Genomic DNA, 20,110 nt, shown 5'->3' on the forward strand with positions numbered 1-20,110 from the left:
TGAGTAAATCCATAATGATAGCCCAGGCGTTCATCGTTATCAGTGACAATACCAAACAAATCTCTCAGCAAACGATTGCTGTTGCAAGTACTGTGAACAAAGTAATGTTGTCTTTGAATCGTAACGTACAGGGCAGGACTCACATGCCTGCAGCTGCATGTCCGCAGATGTCTCAGAGTCCACCATCAAAGGTGGTGAATGCAAGGCCACTGTTGGCGCTGTGGAGGTGATCATCGCTTCCATTCATGCTGCTTCAAAGGATACGTTTGCAAGGGCTGTGGAACAATGGGACACCTCCAACATATGTACAGGCGAGCTGCAAACCCTGATAATCCTGCAAACCACCATGTTGCAGAGGAGGACAGATCCACGGGGGTCACGATGAACCAGAGCCTCAGACTGAGGAGGCAGAGGTATATGGGGTGCACACATTTACCACAAAGTGTCCCCCGATAATGCTGAAGAATGAATTAAATGGACTCCCAGTGTCAATGGAGCCAGTCTATAATGAGCAAAAAGACTTTTGATAAATTGTGGTGCAGCAAGGCCTCAAGGCCAGTCCTAAACTGAGAACATATGCAAAGGAACTAATTCTCGTAATCGACAGTGCTACTGTAAAGGTCTCCTACGATGGAGCAGTGCACAAATTACCACTCTGGCTGGTACCGAGCGATGGCCACACGCTGTTCGGCAGGAGCTGGCTGGGAAAGATACGCTGGAACTGGGACAACATCCGAGTGCTCTCGTCCGTCAACGACACTTCATGTGCCCAGGTCTTAAACAAGTTCCCCTCACTGTTTGAACCGGGTATCGGGAAGTTCCAAGGAGCAAAAGTGCAGATCCATTTGATTCCGGCGGCGCGACCCATCCATCACAAGGCAAGAGTGTTACCGTACATAATGAGAGAAAGGGTAGAGATCGAGCTGGACAGGGTGCAACAAGAGGGCATCATTTCGCCGATCGAATTCAATGAGTGGGCCAGTCCAATTGTTCCAGTCCTCAAGGAAGACGACATCATCAGAATCTGTGGTGATTACAAAGTAACTATCAATCGTTTCTCCCTGCTGGATCAATATCCGTTACCAAAGGCAGATGATCTATTTGTGAAGCTGGCGGGAGGAAAAACGTTAACGAAGCTGGACTTGACCTCGGCCTACATGATGCAGGAGCTAGAGGAATCATCTAAGGGCCTCACCTTCAACAACACGCATGATGGTCTCTTCATTTACAACAGATGTCTGTTTGGGATTCAATCAGCCACGGCGATATTCCAGAGGAACATGGAAAGCTTGCTGAAGTCGGTCCCGTGCACCGTGGTCTTCCAGGACGACATTTTGATTACAGGTCGGGATACCGTCAAGCATCTGCAGAACCTGGAGGAAGTTCTTAGTCGACTTAATCATGTGGGCCTCAGGTTAAAATGCTCAAAGTGCGTTTTCCTGGCGCCTGAAGTGGAGTTCGTGGGGAGAAGAATCGCGGCGGACGGCATCAGGACCACCCATTCGAAGACGGAGGCAATCAAGAATGCACTGAGACCACAGAACATGACGGAGCTACGGTCATTTCTAGGAGTCCTGAACTACTTTGGCAACTTCTTACCGGGTCTTAGCACACTGTTAGAATCACTGCACTCTTTACTGCGTAAAGGAGATGAATGGGTATGGGGTAAAAGCCAAGAAAATGCCTTTGAGAAAGCTGGAAAACTGTTATGCTCAAACAAATTGCTTGTGTTGTATGATCCATGTAAGCGTTTGGTACTAGCATGTGATGCGTCATCATACGATGTCGGGTGTGTATTGCAACAAGCTAATGAATCTGGGAAATTGCAACCGGTTGCTTATGCATCCAGAAGCCTGTCAAAGGCTGAGAGGGCCTACAGCATGATTGAAAAAGAAGCATTAGCGTGTGTTGATGGGGTAAAGAAAATGCATCAATATTTGTTTGGGCTCAAATTTGAATTGGAAACTGACCATAAGCCACCGATATCCCTCTTTTCTGAAAGTAAGGGGATAAATACGAATGCATCGGCCCTCATCCAGAGATGGGCGCTCACGTTGTCCGCATTCAACTATGCCATTCGCCACAGACAAGGCACAGAAAACTGTGCCGATGCTCTCAGTAGGCTGCCATTGCCCACCACAGGGGTGGAGATGGCACAGCCTGTAGATTTAGTTATGGTAATGGGAGCATTTGAGAGTGAGCAATCACCTGTTACCGCCCGACAGATTAGAACCTGGATGAGCCAGGACCCCTTACTGTCCTTCGTAAAAATCTGTGTGCTCCACGGGAATTGGTCTAGTGTCCCGTTAGAGATGCAGGAAGAAATAAAGCTGTACCAGCGGCGCAGAGATGAAATGTCCATACAGGCAGACTGCTTCCTATGGGGTAATCGGATAGTGGTGACAAAAAAGGGCAGGGACACTTTCATTAGTGACCTCCACAGCACCCACCCAGGCATTGTAATGATGAAAGCGATAGCCAGATCCACGTGTGGTGGCCCGGTATCGATGCGGACTTAGAGTCCTGCGTGCACAAATGTAACACATGTTCACAGTTAAGCAATGCACCCAGGGAGGCGCCACTAAGTTTATGGTCCTGGCCCTCCAAACCATGGTCCAGGGTCCATGTTGACTATGCAGGCCCATTCTTGGGAAAAATATTCCTTGTGGTTGTAGATGCGTACTCCAAATGGATTGAATGTGAGATAATGTCGGCAAGCACGTCTGCTGCCACCATTGAAAGCCTGCAGGCCATATTTGCCACGCATGGCCTGCCCGATGTCCTTGTGAGTGACAATGGGCTGTGCTTCACCAGTGCCGAGTTCAAAGAGTTCATGATCCACAATGGGATCAAACATGTTACTTCTGCCCAGCATCCAATGGTCAGGCAGAGCGAGCAATGCAAACAATCAAGCAGAGCTTGAAGAGGGTAACTGAAGGCTCACTGCAGACTCGCCTATCCCGAGTCCTGCTTAGTTACCGCACAAGTCCCCACTCGCTCACTGGGGTTTCCCCCGCTGAACTGCTCATGAAAAGAGCACTTAAGACAAGGCTCTCGTTAGTTCACGCTGATCTACACGAACAGGTAGAGAGCAGGTGGCTTCAACAGAATACATATCATGAGCGCAATTGTGTCACACGAAATCGAGATTAATGATTCTGTATTTGTGTTAAACTATGGACAAGGTCCCAAGTGGCTTCCCGGCACTGTCGTGGCCAAAGAGGGGAGTAGGGTGTTTCAGGTCAAACTTTCAAATGGACTTACCTGCAGGAAATACTTGGACCATACCAAACTCAGATTCATGGACTATCCAGAACAACCCACAATTGACTTCCTTTTTCGACCCTCCAACACACACACAAGTAGCAACCGACCCAGCGGTTGACCACGAAGCAGAACTCATCACCTGCAACAACCCAGCAGGACTCACCATACCCAGCAGCCTGGCAAGGCCAGCTGTGCAGCAGCCTAGCGAGGGCCCAACAAATGACTCACCAAAACCAGCATTTGCACCGAGACGATAACCAGGGAAAGGAAGGCCCCAGATCGACTCACATTGTAAATAGTTACACTATTGACTTTTGGGTGGGGGGGGGGAGGAGTGTTGTTATATATGTAAACCTGGAAATATCTTGTTTAACCACCAGAGGGCTCATCCCCTGGAGTCCCAAGGGATTTCACAATCCCTTGGGAGCACCTGTACATAAGGAGGCCTCATAGGCTGGAGAGGCACTCTAGTGACCTGCATAAAGGACTACGGTCACACGTTACTTTGAGCTCATAGTATCTGGTCAGATTCTTTATGCAAGACATAACATTGTTCCCATTATTAGCGCAACACTGTAAATTATAAATGACTCAGAGGCTTTTTCACCCAGAGTTCCTCTAAAAGCACTAAGTGCAGATCAGGGGAAAAATGCCCCCATAAACACCTGCCATCAGTGATTTCAAGGCTGATGTTTGTGTGCTCTTAAGTGACAGACTGTTATTATCAATGTTATGTATGTAATAACTCAATAGACTGAACACTATAAACTAACACAGGTACAAAGCTGGCTCTGCATTATTAGGGCCCAAAGTGATTACATTACATGATGTCTTGCCTTTTATACCTGGACCGTGCACATGTGCGTACAGCCCAATGACCTCCGACAGTGGTGCTACCTGGTGGCTAGTAACCCCAAGCATACATACATGACAATATCCCCCTTTAAGATATTAGTAACAGTCTTTTTACAAATTGAGACTGTCCGGGGCTTTCCGCTCCCGAGTTGATCATCTCAGTTCAACTCCAGCCTTGGGCGAGCGTTCTGAATCTGTTATGACTGGGGGCTGGGTAGCCAATCTGATGGGAGTTGCAATGACCATGTCAGGGATTGAAAGTCCAGATTCATTGATGACAGCAGAGTCCTTTGATGACTGAGGGTAGGTTGGTTAGTCACTGATTGTGTCTTCCTCAGACTGTTCCGGTTCATCCGTGTGCCGCAGCTTTATCTGATCAACATGTTTCCTGCATGTTTGCCCATTCTTGAGCTTGATGATAAACACTCTCTTACCCTCCTTGGCCGTAACAGTACCAGCAATCCACTTGGGACCTTGACCATAATTTAGTACATACACAGGATCATTAACAGAAATGTCGCGTGACACAGCAGCGCGATCATGATACCACTGCTGACTTTGACATTTGTATTCAACATGATTGTTCAAGTCAGGGTGGACAAGAGAGAGCTTGGTCTTGAGACCTCTCCATCAATAGTTCAGCAGGGGAATCCCAGTAAGCGTGTGGGGTCTTGTCCTGTAACTAAGCAGTATGCATAACAAGCGAGTCTGCAGTGAACCTTGAGTTACACGTTTCATACTCTGCTTGATAGTTTGGACCACACGCTCTGCTTGATCATTAGATGCGGGTTTGAATGGCGCTGACCTCACATGTTTGATACCATTGAGTTTCATGAACTCTTGAAGCTCCAGACTAGTGAAGCAAGATCCGTTGTCGCTTACAACGATGTCAGGCAGACCATGAATGGCAAACATGACACGAAGGCTCTCAATGGTAGCTGTGGATGTACTGGATTTCATGATTATACACTCTATCCACTTGGAATATGCATCCACCACAACTAAAAACATCTTTCCCAGGAAGGGACCTGCAAAGTCCATGTGGATCCTGGACCTTGGTTTAGATGGCCACGAGCACAGACTCAACGGCGATTCCGCTGGTGCTTTACTTAGCTGCGTGCAAGTGTTGCACTGATGCACACATGATTCCAGATCAGATTCAATTCCAGGCCAGCATACATGAGACCTGGCAATGGCTTTCATTATGGCAATACCGGGATGAGTGCTATGTAGATCATGTACAAATTTCTCTCTGCCTTTCTTAGGCATAACAACACAATTACCCCACAGTAAACAATCTGACTGAATGGATAGTTCGTCTTTGCGACGGTTGTAAGGTTTGGCCTCATCTCCCATTTGCTTGGGTATGGCAAACCAATCACCACTAAGGACACAACGTTTCACAACCGATAATATCGGGTCCTGGTTGAGCCGTGACAGGGATTCCTTCACTTTCAAAAGCATCCATAACTAACAGTAGGTCTGCAGGTTGTGGCGTCTCCACCTCCGGTGGGGGCAACGGCAGATGGCTCAGTGCATTGGCGCAATTCTCGGTGCCAGGTCTATGGCGAATGACATAATCATAGGCAGATAATGTCAGCGCCCACCTCTGGACGTGGGATGATGCATTGGTATTGATACCTTTGTTTTCCGAAAACAATGAAATGAGTGGCTTGTGATCTGTTTCCAGTTCAAACCGAAGACCAAACAGGTACTGATGCATCTTTTTAACCCCATACACACAGGGTAATGCTTCTTTTTCTACCATGCTGTAGGCTCTTTCCGCCTTTGACAAACTTTTAGAAGCATACGTAACAGATTGTAGTTTACCCGACTCATTAGCTTGTTGGAGCATGCAACCAACTCCATATGACGAAGCATCACAGGCCAATACTAGACGCTTACACGGATCATGATGCCCCAGCAACTTGTTGGAGCAAAGCAGATTAGTAGCTTTCTCAAAAGCTCTATCTTGAGACGCACCTCAAACCCAGTTGTCGCCTTTTCTTAGCAGCATGTGCAGTGGCTCTAATGAAGTGCTCGATCTGGGTAGGAAATTACTGAAGTAATTGAGTAGACCGAGGAATGAACGCAGCTCCATCACATTCTGAGGCTTGGGTGCATTTTTGATGGTCTTGGTTTTCGAGTCTGTATGCCTGATGCCATCCACAGCAATTTTACTCTCCAGGAATTCGACTTCCGGTGCCATGAAGACGCACTTCGAACATTTCAATCTGAGTTCCACTTTGTCGAGATGATGTAGAACCTCTTCCAGGTGTTCAGATGTTCGGCAGTGTCACGACCTGTGACCAGGATGTCATCTTGGAACACGATGGTTCTAGGGACGAACTTCAGTAGACACATGTTCCTCTGCAATATGGCTGCAGCCAAACAAATTCCGAAAGGGCACCTGTTGTAGATAACCAGTCCTTTATGAGTGTTGATGCACGTAAGTTTCTTCGATGTCTCAACCAGCGAATTCCGAAAGGTCACCTGTTGTAGATAACCAGTCCTTTATGAGTGTTGATGCACGTAAGTTTCTTCGACATCTCAACCAGCTCCAGTGTCATGTAGGCTAACGTCAGATCCAGTTTAGTGAACGACTTCCCTCCGGCTAGCGTTGCAAACAGGTCATCAGCCTTCGGTAATGGGTATTGATCCTGTTTCGAAACTTGGTTGATCGTAACCTTGTAGTCTACACAAATCCTGATAGTGCCATCACTCTTCAACACAGAAACAATGGGGCTGGCCCATTCGTTAAATTCGACTGGTGATATGACCTCTTCACGCTGGAGTCTGTCCAGTTCGATTTCGACCTTCTCCCTTAGCATGTACAGAACCGCCCGAGCTTTATGATGGATGGGTCTTGCATCCGAGTCCGCGTGGATCTGCATCTTGGCTCCCGTGAAATTGCCAATGCCTGGTTCAAACAGCGAGGGGAACTTGCTGAGCACATAGAATACCATCCTCCTCCGACAGCTTCGGTATCGTTCCAATTCCATTTGATTTTTTCTAGCCAATTCCTGCCGATCAGTGTTGGACCATTGCCTGGAACATAGAAACATAGAAAATAGGTGCAGGAGTAGGCCATTCGGCTCTTCGAGCCTGCACCACCATTCAATATGATCTTGGCTGATCATGCAACTTCCAGTACCCCATTCCTGCTTTCGCTCCACACCCCTTGATCCCTTTAGCCATAAGGGTCACATCTAACTCCCTTTTGAATATATCTAATGAACTTACCTCAACAACTTTCTGTGGTATAGAATTCCACAGATTCACAATTCTCTGAGTGAAGAAGTTTCTCCTCATCTCGGTCCTAAATGGCTTACCCCTTATTCTTAGACTGTGACCCCTGGTTCTGGACTTCCCCAACATCAGGAACATTCTTCCTGCATCTAACCTGTCCAATCCCATCAGAATTTTATGTGTTTCTATGAGATTCTCTCTCAATTCTTCTAAATTCCAGTGAATATAAGCCTAGTTGATCCAGTCTTTCTTCTTATGTCAGTCCTGCCATCCCTGGAATCAGTCTGGTGAACCTTCGCTGCACTCCCTCAATAACAAGAATGTCCTTCCTCAGATTAGGAGACCAAAACTGTACACAATATTCAAGATATGGCCTCACCAAGGCCCCGTACAAATGCATTAAGACCTCCCTGCTCCTATACTCAAATCCTCTCGCTATGAAGGCTAACATGCCATTTGCCTTCTTCACCGCCTGCTGCACCTGCATGCCAACTTTCAATGACTGATGTACCATGACACCCAGCTCTTGTTGCACCGCCCCTTTTGCTTATCTGTCACCATTCAGATAATATTCTGCTTTCTTGTTTTTGCCACCAAAGTGGATAACCTCACATTTATCTACATTATACTGCATCTGCCATGCATTTACCCACTCATCTAACCAGTCAAAGTCACCCTTCAGCCTTTTAGCATCCTCCTCTTAGCTCACACTACCACCCAGCTTAGTGCCATCTGCAAACTTGGAGATATTACATTCAATTCCTTTGTCTAAATCATTAATGTATATTGTAAATAGCTGGGCTCCCAGCAATGAACCTTGCGGTAGCCCACTAGTCACTGCCTGCCATTCTGAAAAGGACCTGTCTATTCCTACTCTTTGCTTCCTATCTGCCAACCACATCTCTATCCACGTCAATACATTACTCCCAATACCATGTGCTTTAATTTTGCACACTAATCTCTTGTGTGGGACCTTGTGAAAAGCCTTTTGAAAGTCCAAATACACCACATCCACTGGTTCTCCCTTGTCCACTCTACTAGTTACATCTCAAAAAATTCTAGAAGATTTGTCAAGCATGATTTCCCTTTCATAAATCCATGCTGACTTGGACCGATCCTGTCACTGCTTTGCAAATGCGCTGCTATTTCATCTTTAATAATTGATTCCAATATTTTCCCACTACCGATGTCGCTAACCGGTCTATAATTCCCTGTTTTCTCTCTCCCTCCTTTTTTAAAAATTGGGGTTACATTACCTACCCTGTTGGAAAATGACCACAAATGCATCCACTATTTCTAGGGCCACTTCATTAAGTACTCTGGGATGCAGACTATAAGGCCCAGTGGATTTATAGGCCTTCAATCCCTTCAATTTCCCTAACACAATTTCCTGACTAATAAGGATTTCCTTCAGTTCCTCCTTCTTGTGAGACCTTCGGTCCCCTATTATTTTCGAGAGGTTATTTGTGTCTTCCTTAGTGAAGACAGAACCAAAGTATTTGTTCAATTGGTCTGCCATTTCCTTGTTCCCCATTATGAATTCATTTGATTCTGACTGCAGGGGACCTATGTTAGTCTTCGCTCCATAACGGTAAATCATGAACCGCACCATCATACGGCACCTTGACTACTGCACTGCCAATCCCCGGTATGAGTTCTTTAGTGTACATATGCAACTTGGCATTGACTGGACTCAGCTTTGGCCTCACAGCCTTAGTATCCCACAGCTTGTCGAATGTCCTCGGGCTCATTATTGTTTGACTCGCACCCGTGTCCAATTCCATTGGTACCGGCACACCGTTAAGTTTCATATTAATCATTATTGGTTGACTCTTTGTTAGGAATGAATACAGTCCATACACTTCCTCCTCTGGTAACTCGGATTGCATATCCGGATCTACGCAATACTGGTCATCATCCTCCATGTGCTGTGTCGCAACACGTTTGGTCAGTTGCGGACACATGCGCTGGAGATGCCCCAGTCTCGAACAGCCTTTACAAATGTACTGTTTAAACCGACACTGATGAGGCTGATGATTGCCCCCACAACGGCAACATGGTGAAATTGGATTAATTCCCGTTGGCGGACTTTGGGCAGCCACAGGTTTCGCATACGCAGTCGAGTAGGTCCTGCCATATGCAGATCTGCCAAATGACAATACAATCTTGTTTACAGTATTTGCCAAGTTCCGATTTTTCGATGATAGTCCATCGTCATGCATGCTTGGGCAATCGTGATGGCCTTGCTCAAATTCAGCATTGCCATCGCCAGTAGCTTACGCAGGATCACCTCTTGGTTGATGCCATTTACAAAGAAGTCCTGCAGCATGTCTCCCAACACGTTTTCGAACTTACACGGTCCAACTAGAAGTCTTAGGTCAGCAACGAATTCCGACACATCCTGGCCCTCAGAACGAATGTGCGTGTAGAATCGATATCGTGAGATGATGATGCCTTCTTCTGGTTTGAGATGGTCATGTACTAGAGCACATAATTCCTCATAATTCTTGTCCATTGGACTTGCAGGCGAGAGAAGATTCTTTATGAGTCCATAGATTTTCGGACCACAAACCGTGAGGAAGACCTCCCTGCGCCTAACTGCTTCAGTGGGTTCCTCCATTTTGTTGGCCACGAAGTACTGGTCCAGGCGAGCTACAAAATCTACCCAGTCCTTTCCCTCCACGGATCACTCCAGAATTCCAATTGTGCTCATTTTTGCATGTGAAGGCTCTTAAGTTACCTCGTCGCCAAATGTTACGTATGTAATAACTCGATACACTGAATACTGTAAACTAACACAGGTACAAATCTGGCTCTGCTTTATTAGGCATTACACGATGGCTTGCCTTTTATACGTGTGTATAGCCCAATGACCTCCGACAATGGTGCCACCTGGTGGCTAGTAACCCCAAGCATACATACATGACAATCAATGTATGTTATTTTTGATGTTTTGAATAAAAATAGTTTTTTCACTGCTGTATTCACCATTTCAGGCCATATTCAGCACTGTGCCACATGCACCCCTCTCCCTTTTGCAGCATGTCTTTTGTGGAGGCAGACAAGAGGAAACAACAAGTCCCATTGACAACTGCTGAAGTCATTTGCCTGACTCTCACCTGAGCCAACAACAACTATTAAACTACTACAGAGTAAGAATCTTCCTCCCTCTGACTGTATCACTGCTCCATGGCATCTTCAACAAAAAGATATTTCACAGTCAAACCGGCACTCTCCCATATGGGAGACTTGCACTGGAGTCACAGTAGGAAGTTTACACAACATTGAGATCAGCCTAGAATTAGGAATAATGTATTGTACCTGTGGCAAATGCAGGTAGCCTAAGAAAGCTGAAGGCCAGCACTGAAGTCTGCAAGGCTTCAATATTAAGCCTTGGGGGAGGGGGAAGTGCCATGCTAAAATATCAAATTTGCACCTTTCTCTTTCTATCCCTTCAATTTCTATGTGGTGCTACCACTGTGGCTTCAGCAGAGGTAGTGGCAGGCTGCTCTGTACCTTGCTCAATCTAATGAAGTGAACCCAGCAACTGCTGAGTGTTGGAGCCTTTGAGGGCCCTGGCACTGACTGGTCCACGCGCACTTGTGCAGGGGAAGACTGAGACAGCATATCAGGTACTGGTTAGGGTGGGGGTTGGCAATGTATGTGACTCTGAGAAGCATGTGCACTTTCCTCTCCCTTATCACCATCCCTCAGCCAGAAACGCATCACTCCTGTCACTCTGCAGGAGAGCAGCTTTGAAGAGATCAGTGAGGCCTTGAAAGTCCATGTCCAATCTATCAGCTTGTTGAAGCCGATAGAAATATTGGTGGGGGCTGCAGGGACTCATTTATGCCCAAATACAACTTCCATAGAGGTGGCCACTCAGTAGAAGATTGCATGGTTGAACAACCCTGCGACAAATGGTTGAGTTGGATTCACCCATCCTCTGTGCCTCCTTTCAAAGTCCCTGGCAGGACTCACACCGTTGCTGTTGAACCTCCAGCATTCTCCTTTTAATTAATGACTTCCCAGGTTCTGCATCTCTGCCCAGCTGAGCAGAGCATGGGGAGGACAGTGCCCACCGACCCGGACTCACCTCAGCTGTCCCTGCCACCACTCTCTGCTCGTCCTCACTTGTGCTGTGACAATCACCAGATAGCATTCCATCTAACTGTCTTACAGGCTCTATCAATGTGCTAGTAGCTGTGCTAGTGCCTGCAACACATGTCTCCTATGATGGGCCCTCAGCAGAATGAGCTTCTCTGAGGAGTCTTCATCCTTTCGGGCAGGGGCTTGTGTTCTTCGCATGGTGGCCCTAAAGGAGTGAAGACATGAATAAGATTTAGTAATAGAACTATAAAAATGTTGAAATGCACATCATTAAATTGATTATATTTCATGATGTGCTGAAGTCAACTGAAGATGACTTTGTCTTGTAGGGGATGTGGGTCTGAGAGATTAATGCTGTTACCCTGCTCCATGCACTGCAAATCTCGCCATCTCTGATGTTGAGAGAGGCAAAAATGTTTATCTCCAGAGCCGCCTCCTCTAGCAGGTAATGTTCCACAACCTCGAGGGTCCACCGCCGGTCCTTGCCCTCTCCCTGGCATTCTGCACTCTCTTCTACTGTAAGGGTGGCACAACAGACCTACGAGTGGTTCTGAGGCATGTGTGCATCCGATGGACACGATGCATGCTGTGAGGGTGGCAATAAGGCAGATGCATTACAAGTGGGACTGGGATGCATTTGAGGAACGTGTTGATGATGCCATTTCAGGAGGTGTGCTGAGAATTGGGGGAGCTGCATGAGGTGGTGTCAGATTACATGAGGATTGGAGTGACTGGCAGTGGTAGAGGGAGGAAGCAGGGGGATGATGGTGACAGGATGTGCATGTAAGCGGTACCAAGCTCATGTCTACAGGGCCGTAGTAACACCCGCCCTCCTGTATGGCTCAGAGATGTGGACCATGTACAGTAGACACCTCAAGTCGCTGGAGAAATACCACCAACAATGTCTCCGCAAGATCCTACAAATCCCCTGGGAGGACAGACGCATCAACATTAGCGTCCTCGTCCAGGCCAACATCCCCGTATTGAAGCACTGACCACACTTGATCAGCTCCGCTGGACAGGCCACATAGTTCACATGCCAGACACGAGACTCCCAAAGCAAGCGCTCTACTTGGAACTCGTCCATGGCAAACAAACCAAAGGTGGGCAGCGGAAACATTACAAGGACACCCTCAAAGCTTCGCTGATAAAGCGCGACATCCCCACTGACACCTGGGAGTTCCTGGCCAAAGACCGCCCTAAGTGGAGGAAGTGCATCCGGAAGGGCGCTGAGCTCCTTGAGTATTGTCGGCGAGAGCATGCGGAAATCAAGCACAGGCAGCGGAAGGAGCATGCGGCAAACCAGACTCCCCACCCACCCTTCCCTTCAACCACTGTCTGTCCCACCTGTGACAGAGACTGTGATTCTCGTATTGGACTGTACAGCCACCTAAGAACTCATGTTAAGAGTGGAAGCAAGTTTTCCTCGATCCCGAGGGACTGCCTGTGATGATGATGAGGTGCTGATGAAAGTGAAATGGGTCTAAGGAGTGCTGTGAATGGAGTACAAGGGGTTGGTGCTGTTCCCTGTATTTCGCTTGCAGATGTTGTGCCGTAAAGATCATGCCGGTTGTACCCTATAGTGGACGGAATCCGCACTGTGACTCCGGGAGGAGCTCCTCAGCCACAGGGAGAAGACGGTTGAGGAGGATTCTAGCGATGACTTTCCCAGTGGCTGACAACAGGGAGATTCCTCTAGTTGCTGCAATTGGACTTGTCCCCTTTTTTAAAGATGGTCACGATTACTGCATCTCTGAGACTTTGACACTGTTAACTGCGAGGGACTATGAAGCGTCCTCCGTTTCGGATGACCCCAAAAGTTTGTCGCCACCCTCCGCCTGCTCCACGACGACATGCAAGCCGTGATCCTGACCAACAGATCCACCACAGACCCAATCAACGTCCGAACCGGGGTCAAGCAGGGCTGCGTCATCGCGCCAACCCTCTTCTCGATCTTCCTCGCTGCAATGCTCCATCTCACACTCAACAAGCTCCCCGCTGGAGTGGAACTAAACTACAGAACCTGTTCAACCTTCATCACCTGCAGGCCAGATCCAAGACCGTCCACAAGATTCTGCAAATCCCCTGGGAGGACAGACGCATCAACTGGGAGATAATGTAGGTCAGCAAGCACAGGGGTGAAAGGTGAACGGGACTTAGTGCAAGTTAGGACACGGGCAGTCGAGTTTTGAATGACCTTAAGTTTACATAGAATGTGGGAGGCCAGCCAGGAATGCATTGGAATGGTTAAGTCTAGATATAACAAGGTATGTATGTGGGTTTCAGCAGTGGATGAGTTGAGGCAAGGGCGGAGACGGGCGATGTTACGAAGGTAGAAATAGGCGGTCTTAGTTATGCCATGGATATGTTGGCGGAAGCTCATTTCAGCGTCAAATATGACACCAAGGTTGCGAATAGTGTGATTCAGCCTCAGACAAATGTTAGGGAGAGGCATGGAGTCAATGGCTAGAGAACAGAGTTTGTGGTAGGGACCGAAAACAATGGCTTCGGTCTTCACAATATTTAATTGGAGAAAATTTCTGCTCATCCAGAACCGACGGACAACCAGTCTGACAATTTAGAGCCTATGGAGGAGTCGAAAAAAGTAGTAGTGAGATAGAGCTCAGTGTCAGCAGCGTATATGTGGAAGCTCTTGCTATCTGTTTTTATATTTCGTAGTCTATCTTCACTTAATCATTTTTTTAGTCATTCTTAGCTGGCTTTTAAAATCTTCCCAATCTTCTGTCCTCCCACTAGTTTTGGCTACTTTGTATGCCCTTGTTTTTAATTGGATACCGTCCTTTATTTCTTTAGTTAGCCACGGATGGCTATCTTTTCTCTTACACCCTTTTCTCCTCATTGGAATATGTTTTTCTTGAGAGTTGTGAAATATTTCCTTAAATGTTCGCCATTGTTCATCAACCATCCTACACTTTAATCTATTTTCCCAGTCCACTTTATCCAACTCTGCCCTCATATCTTCATAGTCTCCTTTATTTAAGCTTAGTACACTGGTTTGAGATCCAACTTTCTCACCCTCCATATGAATTTGAAATTCAACCATGCTACGATCACTCATTCCAAGGGGATACTTTACTAGGAGATTGTTTATTAATCCTGTCTCATTACACAGGACCAGATCCAAGATAGCCTGCCCACTGGTTGGTTCCGTTACATACGGCTCAAGGAACCCATCCCTTACGCACTCTATGAACTCTTCCTCAAGGCTACCCTGACCAATTTGATTTGTCCAATCAATATGGAGGTTAAAATCACTCATGATTATTGCCGTTCCCTTTTTACAAGCCCCCACTATTTCCTGGTTTATGCTCCGACCAACAGAGTTGCTACTGTTAGGGAGCCTATAGACTATTCCCACCAATGACTTTTTCCCCTTATTGTTCCTTATCTCCACCCAAATTGTTTCAACATCCTGATCATTTGAGCCAATATCGTTTCTCACTATTGCAGTGATTCCATCCTTTATCAATAGAGCTACCCCACCTCCTTTTCCTTTCTGTCTGTCCTTCCGGATTGTCAAATACCCCTGAATATTTAATTCCCAGTCCTGGTCACCTTGCAACCACATCTCTGTGATGGCTATCAGATCATACCCATTTGTCTCAATTTGTGCTGTCATCTCATCTATTTTGTTACAAATGCTATGTGCATTTAGACAAAGTGCCTTTAAATTTGTTTTTTAACCCTTTTTTCCTGCTTTTTTCCTCTCTCCTTCAAACTCACTTTCTTTAATTTTTGTTTTTTAATTCCAGCTTTACTCCCCTCTCTATTGAATCTATTTTCAGGTTCCCATCCCCCTGCCAAGCTGGTTTAAACCCTCCCCAACAGCACTAGCAACACCACCCCCCCCCTCCACAAGAATATTGATCCCGCCTCTGTTGAGGTGCAACCCGTCCGGCTTGTACAGGTTCTACCTCCCCCAGAAGCGGTCCCAATGCCTCAGGAAACTAAAGCTCTCCCGCCTGCACCATCTCTCCAGCCACATATTCATCTGCTCTATCCTCCTATTTCTGTACTCACTAGCTCGTGGCACCAAGGGTAATCTGGAGATTACTACCTTTGAGGTCCTGCTTTTTAATCTCTCTCCTAGCTCTCTACAATCTGCCTGCAGGACCTCATCCCTCTTTCTACCTATGTCATTGGTCCTGATATGGAGCAAGACCTCTGGCTGTTCATCCTCTCCCCAGAATGCCCTGCAGCCGATCAATTACATCCTTGACCCAGGCACCAGGGAGGCAACTTTTTATTGCTTTTTATAAACTCTGTACCAAAATGGCCAGCTTTGTAGAATGATGTTGAATATAATGATTTTTGTTACCGTAAATTGTATCAAATTGGTATTGCACGTCAATTTTGTATTTTTTGTTTTAAAATCGGAGGGAAAATTACAATATGCAAAATGTAGTGATAAAAGTAAAAAAATTTAGGGGGACATTTTAACTCCCTCCATCCAGCGTAACTATTTGGCACCCGCTGAATGTATGTTAATGTTTGGCACAGACTTTATTCAGTATTGAAAGGGGAGGTGCATTGAGGCCCGGCCTCCAAAAGGTAGTGGGCCTCCCACTGGTAATGTCAGCCACCACAGTCTACCAGCTGGCTGCCCGACAATTTTAAATCCACCCCTTAGTATATGAAAGTGACTGCTTGCATTTTTCAACTGTCTTCAGTGTTGGATTGAAATCTGTTTACAGTTCATAAAAAAAGAAAAAGATGATGTCTGGGAAATCTCTTCTGTAGAAGGCGATAAATGTCTCGTGAAGACTGGAAAAGGAAGAGACAGCTCTGCCGTGGCTAAGACTGGCAAATCAAAAGCAACACATGGTATCAATAACTTGCCTACATCTTCAGAAAAAGCCACAAAATGAGGTTGGTGATATACTAAAAAGGCTTACGTAATCTGGTTTGGGCATGCATTATAGGATTTTATCTATATAACAATGGGAAGTAAGTTCCTCTATTAAATGCTATATTTGATTCAAATAAAACTTCTATTCATGCTTCCCCCCTCCCCCACTGATTCAGCTGGTTAAGACAATGGCGTCGAAATTGGAAATGTAGCGCCAGGTGATAATGGTCTAGAGAGTGCGCAAACTTCGTTCTCAATCCTCATTAACATGATTATAAGTACATAAGAATTAAGAGCAGGCCATGCAGCCCTTTGAGCCTGCTTCATCATTCAGTAAGATCATGGCTGATCTTCTATCTTGATCTCAACACTAAAACTGCTGTTCATTTGCTTACTTCTCAACAGATTTGCTAATATCGGGTCCAGTCTAAGTCACATTTGGCACAGACTTTATTCAGTATTGAAAGGGGAGGTGCATTGATGCTACAGCACTTCTTTGTCAATCCAGTTCTAACTTCATCTAGAAGCAGACGGCAATGGAAGCAAATGGCTGAACCTCAGCACAGGGAGAGAGCCTGCAGATTCTCAAACTCGGCTCTGGAGACATGTGTGGTAGCAATGGAAGGGAGGCGGGCTGTCTTCTTCCTGCAGACTGGCAGGAAGTCCCCGCCACATTCATCTCGAAGGCTCTGGCAGGAGGTAGCCAGGTCAATGATCCACCGCAAAAATTTTAATCAAAAGCCTTGCTAAAATCCATTTATATGACATCAAATGCACTGCCCTCATTGACCCTCCTTGTTACCTCCTCAAAAAATTCAATCAAGTTATTCAGACACGAACTTCCCTTAACAAATCCATGCTATCTGTCCTTGATTAATCCGTGTCTTACTAAATGAAGATTTATCCTTTCTCTCAGAATTTTTTCCAATATTTTTCCCACCACTGAGGTTAGGCTGACTGGCCTGTAATTATTCTGTCATCAAACTACAGTATGCGGACGACACTTGCGTCTGCGCACATACAGAGACTGAACTCCAAGTCATAGTCAACATCTTCACTGAGGCATACGAAAGCATGGGCCTTACACTAAACATCCGTAAGACAAAGGTCCTCCACCAACCTGACCCCACCACACAGCATTGCCCCCCCCCAGTCATCAGGATCCATGGCTTGGCCCTGGACAACGTGGACCATTTTCCATACCTCGGGAGCCTATTATCAACAAGGGCAGACATTGACGATGAGGTTCAACAGTGCCTCCTGTGCACCAGGGCAGCCTTCGGCCACCTGATGAAAAGACTGTTCGAAGATCAGGCCCCCAAATCAGCCACCAAGTTCATGGTCTACAGGACTGTAGTGATACTCGCCCTCCTGTATGGCTCAGAGACGTGGACCATATACAGTAGACACCTCAAATCGCTGGAGAAATACCACCAACGATGTCTCCGCAAGATCCTGCAAATCCCCTGGGAGGACAGACGCACCAACATTAGCGTCCTCGATCAGGCCAACATCCCCAGCATCAAAGCACTGACCACACTCGACCAGCTCTGTTGGGCGGGCCACATTATTCGCATGCCTGACACAAGACTCCTAAAGCAAGCGCTCTACTCGGAACTCCTACACGGCAATCGAGCCTCAGGTGGGCAGAGGAAACATTTCAAGGACACCCTCAAAACTTCCTTGATAAAATGCAACATCCCCACTGACACCTGGGAGTCCCTGGCCAAAGACCACCCTAAGTGGAGGAAGTGCAACCGGGAGGGCACTGAGCATCTCGAGTTTCGTCGCCGAGAGCATGCAGAAAACAAGCGCAGGCAGCGGAAGGAGCATGTGGCAAACCAGTCCCACCCACACCTTCCTTCAACGACTGTCTGTCCCACATGTGACAGACTGTAATTCTAGTATTGGACTGTTCAGTCACCTAAGAACTCACGTTTAGAGTAGAAGCAAGTCTTCCTCGATTTTGAGGGACTTCCTATGATGATGAATTATTCGGTCTATCCCTTTCTCCCTTTTTAAACAGGACGGCATTGCATTGAAGGTGAGTGCTGCGTCACTTATCTCCATGCCCCCAGACCAATTTCACTCCATTAGCATTGCGGCCATTTACAGTGGTCATTAACTGCAGTGACACCGGCAACTTTGCTGGTGAGCACAAATTTTTCCCCGCGTTTTATGGTTACCGCCATAATCGGGCAATAAAATGGGGCCGCTGCTCTTCCGCCAGCTGGTGGCAGCTCCCTTGGCAGCCGCCATTTTGGGTTGGCCAGAAGCACTGCCAGTAGAATCGATCACTGAAGGCATTGAAATTAACCAGATCGTGATGTCAGTGAGTGTGCAACGCTCACATGATGCTTGATCTGCAACATTGGATTTCGCCGCTGCACTTACTAACATGCCTCAGAAATGACAGGCAGAGCAAGTGTTCAAAAGCAGGAAGGAGGGTCCAGCAATGTTATTTAAAGGGATCATTAGAAATCAGTTATGCCTGACATGTTTATGCAGATTGACTGGCTCTGTGTTACTTTCTGCAACTCCACCACCTTTATTAACTTCTTTCAAAGTCCCAAGGTAACAGGGAATTTTTTTGCAAGTGCAGAACATCTTCATTACTTTTTTAAAGCCTTCTGCTCACACTTGCTCACAGTCATGGGGGCTGTAGTGGCAGTCAACATCATGCTTCAGGATCTTCAGTAAAAGGAGCGGAGGCAGCGAGGAAGACGTGAACATGTATACAGAAGGAGGAGGAGAAGGCCTTTCCCACCTAGGGTCTCCCGAGATCACTTCTCTGACCTCCACTTAAGTGAGGAAAAGTGTATTAGGAGGCTGTGCTTCACCAAGGAGGTGATCACATAACTCTGCCATCTCCTGCAGCCAGAGAGCAGGGCGACCATGGCTCTCCCAGTAGCAATCAAGATCAACGTGCCCTCAATTTCTTCACCAGCGGATCCTGCCAGTCTGCAGCTGGAAACTGTAATGACTCAAGAGTCTTGTTACTGTAAACCTGATCCAACTTTATTCGTGCCCAAAGTTCCCGCGCGACATGGTACCCGCGCTTATATACCAGTGAATGCACACACGTGCGTACAGCCCGATGACCTCCGACAGTGGCGCCCCCTGGTGTCTGGTGACCCCAAGCATCAATACATAACAACATCCCCTTTCAAAATCTTAATATCAGTCTCTTTGTAAACAAGACGGTCTGGGACTTTCCTCTCATGAGTTGATCGTCTCAGTTCAACCGAGAGTAACCGATCTGATGGGAGTGGTAATGATCACATCAGAGACTGAAGGTCCAGGTTCAGTAATGACAGCAAAGTCCTCTGATGAATGAACATTGGTTGATTGGTCACTTACTGGATCTTCCTCAAACGGTTCCAGTTCATCCGTGTGTCATAGTTTTACCTGATCAACATGTTTCCTGCATGTTTGCTCATTCTTGAGCACGACAATAAACACTCTATTCCCCTCCTTGACTGTAACAGTACCGGTGATCCACTTTGGACCTTGACCATAGTTCATTACATAAACCAGATCGTTGACACAGATGTCACGTGACACGACTCAGCAGCACGATCATGATACCATTGCTGATTTTGACGTCTGTTTTCAACACGATCATTCAGATCAGGGATGAACAAGAGAAAGCTTCGTCTTGAGATTTTGCTTCATCAGTAGTTCAGCAGGGGAGACCCCAGTAAGCGTATGAGGTCTTGTCCTGTAACTGAGCAATATACACGACAAACGAGTCTGCAG

At 46.7% G+C, this 20,110-nt stretch overlaps 1 protein-coding gene across 1 annotated transcript in view; it reads left to right on the forward strand.

The window, feature by feature from the left end:
- LOC139274682 (cilium assembly protein DZIP1-like) overlaps positions 1 to 20,110 on the forward strand; it is a 455,193-nt gene that overhangs the window by 416,466 nt on the left and 18,617 nt on the right. The window contains exon 16 of the mRNA XM_070891361.1: positions 16,197 to 16,371. Coding sequence (XP_070747462.1) covers positions 16,197 to 16,370 — 174 coding nt within the window. The 3' untranslated portion in view covers position 16,371. The remainder of the gene's footprint in view (positions 1 to 16,196; positions 16,372 to 20,110) is intronic.

The sequence above is a fragment of the Pristiophorus japonicus genome, chromosome 10 (assembly GCF_044704955.1).
Source record: "Pristiophorus japonicus isolate sPriJap1 chromosome 10, sPriJap1.hap1, whole genome shotgun sequence".
Lineage (NCBI taxonomy): Eukaryota > Metazoa > Chordata > Chondrichthyes > Pristiophoridae > Pristiophorus > Pristiophorus japonicus.